Genomic DNA, 2,794 nt, shown 5'->3' with positions numbered 1-2,794 from the left:
CACCCTCCCTCTCAGCGTGGCCACCGGAACTGAAATTCCCGACAGGATCGGCAATTACCGCCTGTCCCCAATACAATGGCCTCTATTCAGGTCTTATCTGACTATCCAGAAGTGGCAAAGAGGCGCTGGCCACAGCTGAAAGGCTCACAACTGCCCCCCTAGTGGCTCGTCCTCCCTCATCTGTGGCTTGCTCCCCCCTTGAGCGTCAGGTGGTCCCCAGATCCGGGACCATGCGGCTTCCCCACACCAGTCTCAAACTTGAAGCCCAGGGGCCAGGCAAGTGGCTTCAGGGAAGGAAGCATCAGGTGGAAAGGAAGAGGCTGTCCCAGGCCCGGGACCTGAGGCGGCATTTGGAGACAGGTGTTTGCAAATGCTCTTCCATGGGGGGGAAAACAGGTCACAGAATTGCCAGTTGGCAACCTCCCTGACTTCACACTTTCTCCCATAACCACCCCCCCCACTTCCAGTTTCCATTACCACCCACAGCTAGGACTTCTCAAACCCTGGACGGAAGCCCCAGACCTTCCCCTGAGTCCCCGACCCAGGTCTGCAAGGCCCGGAGTGCCCCTGGGCCCCAGCTCACTAGATCTCTCACCGAGCCCCGAAACGCTCCCCAAACCTGCTCATCCTCCTGGGTCCCTCACTGTGGGGACAACCCCACTGTCTCTCAGTCCCCAAGCCCAATGTCCAGGAGCCACTCTCCTCACTCCCCAAATCCATCAGTCCCCGAGCTCCTACCCGCGTGCGCGTCCCCTCCTCTCTGTGTCCCCTCCTGTGTCCCCACAGACCTGGCCTGGCTCAGACCTCTTCCCCGCCCACCTGGACCCTTGACCAACCTCTGCCCTGGCTTCCCGACACGGCCCCCTCAGGGTCTTCCCGCACCCAGAGCTGCCCCTGCCCCTCCCGTGGGTCCCCAGCAACCTAGGACAGGGTCCCTGCCCCCCGAGTGGCACTGGAGGCCCCGTGAGGTCTGGCCCCGCCAACCTCCTTGGCCTCCACTCTCCTGACAGTGCAGCCTGAACTCCGCTCCATTTTCAAGCCTCATCACGTGGTCAATTTGCACATGCTGTTCCCACTCCCGGAATCACTTCCCGCCTTCCTCTCTCCAGCCCGCCTTCACCCGTGGAACTCCAGCTCATCCTTCAGATGTCACCGCACTGGCCCCTCCTCCCGAGGACATGAGTGACGCCCCGTCTCCTCCCCAGCTCCCGCGGGACCCGGTGGCACGCCCTTCACATCTGGATCTCCTGCCTGGCCTTACCGCTACCCTCCGCCCGCTAGACCAGAGGTTCCTAAACTTTTTTTTTTTAAATAGTACTTTCTTCACAGGGTTGTGAGATTTATTTATTTATTTTTAAATACATTTCTTTATTGATTTCAGAGAGGAAGGGAGAGGGAGAGAGAGATAGAAACACCAATGATGAGAGAGAACCATTGATCGGCTGCCTCCTGCACACCCCCTACTGGGGATCGAGCCCGCAACCCAGGCATGTGCCCTTGGCCAGAATCGAACCTGGGACCCTTCAGTCCGCAGGCTGACACTCTATCCACTGAGCCAAGCCGGCTAGGGCCCCTAAACTTTCTTGACCACACCCTAGTGTCCACCAGGAAGTGTTAGAACACTCACCCCCTAAATGCACAGCTGCCTGTTGAGCCATGGTTGCAAGCCAGACGGCATCGACATAACAGGCGGACAACAAAACACACTCCACGAGGCAGACTGCCATGCCCCACGCCCCGAGACTGTCTTGACAGTAATGAGACAGCCCAGACCCACCTGAGAGATGGTCGCTGGAGGCCAGGAGCGGCTCAGGGGTGGCAACCCGTCTGGGTCCCCCGGGTGTAAGCGCCGGGCCTGCCCGGGCAGTACCTGCTCCCTGCCCCTGGGAGTTGCAGGATTTCTCAGGGCTTACCACGGGCCGGGCACGGTTCCAGAAATAACTCAAACGTTTCTCACCATAACCCTAGGCGCAGTGGTCGGCAAACTCATCGGTCCACAGAGCCAAATATCAACAGGAAGGAAAACGATTGAAATTTCTCTTGAGAGCCAAATTTTTTAAACTTAAACTATACAGGTAGGTACATTGTTATTAACTTCATTAGGGTCCTCCTAAGGCTTAGGAAGAGCCACACTCAAGGGGCCAAAGAGCCGCATGTGGCTGGCGAGCCTCGGTTTGCCGACCACGGCCCTAGGGGGTAGGGTCTGCTTTTAAGCACAGAGGCCAGGTAAGGCCCAGAGAGGGGCAGCAATTTGCCCAAAGCCACACAGCGCGCGTCCCCAGGTGAAATTTGAGCCCTGGCAGGGCCTGTGCTCCTGAAAAGTAGGCCGTCTGGGGAGCCCTGAGGGAAGCTTTCTTGGACAGATGGATGGATGGATGGAAGGAACAGAGACAGGCACAAAAGAAAAACAGAAAGTGACACAGGAGACAGACGAGGGGACGGAAAGAGACAGAACCGAGTCCCGGCGCCTTGACACTGACCCTGGGCAGGAGCGTGAGAACCTGGACCTGTCTGCAGCGACCCGCACCCTCCCCGAGGGACACGCCGCCGGGAACGCCCTTGGAAGTGTCCCCGGGGTCAGGCGTCGGGGAAGAGGGGGGGCCGGGGCGGGGCCAGCGGGCGGGTCCCCAGGGCGAGCTCCTCACCCTGGGTCTGTGGGGTCCACGATGAACGCCGTGCACGTCTTCTTCTTGAAGATCTTGGGGATCCACCCCTGGGGACAGGGACAGGGAGGGGGGTGGGGGCTCCAGCTCACGTCTCGGGGACACGCAGCCCCCGCACCCCGTGTCCGGCC

At 59.7% G+C, this 2,794-nt stretch overlaps 1 protein-coding gene across 1 annotated transcript in view; it reads right to left on the bottom strand.

Annotated features, from left to right (window-relative positions):
• TRPM4 (transient receptor potential cation channel, subfamily M, member 4) overlaps positions 1–2,794 on the bottom strand; it is a 43,919-nt gene that overhangs the window by 37,375 nt on the left and 3,750 nt on the right. Inside the window, exon 2 of the mRNA XM_014550430.1 lies at positions 2,646–2,757. Coding sequence (XP_014405916.1) covers positions 2,646–2,757 — 112 coding nt within the window. The remainder of the gene's footprint in view (positions 1–2,645; positions 2,758–2,794) is intronic.

Source organism: Myotis brandtii, unplaced genomic scaffold (genome assembly GCF_000412655.1).
Source record: "Myotis brandtii unplaced genomic scaffold, ASM41265v1 scaffold601, whole genome shotgun sequence".
Lineage (NCBI taxonomy): Eukaryota > Metazoa > Chordata > Mammalia > Chiroptera > Vespertilionidae > Myotis > Myotis brandtii.
The sequence above is the reverse complement of the archived record's forward strand: the minus strand, read 5'-3'. Positions and strand labels throughout refer to the sequence as shown.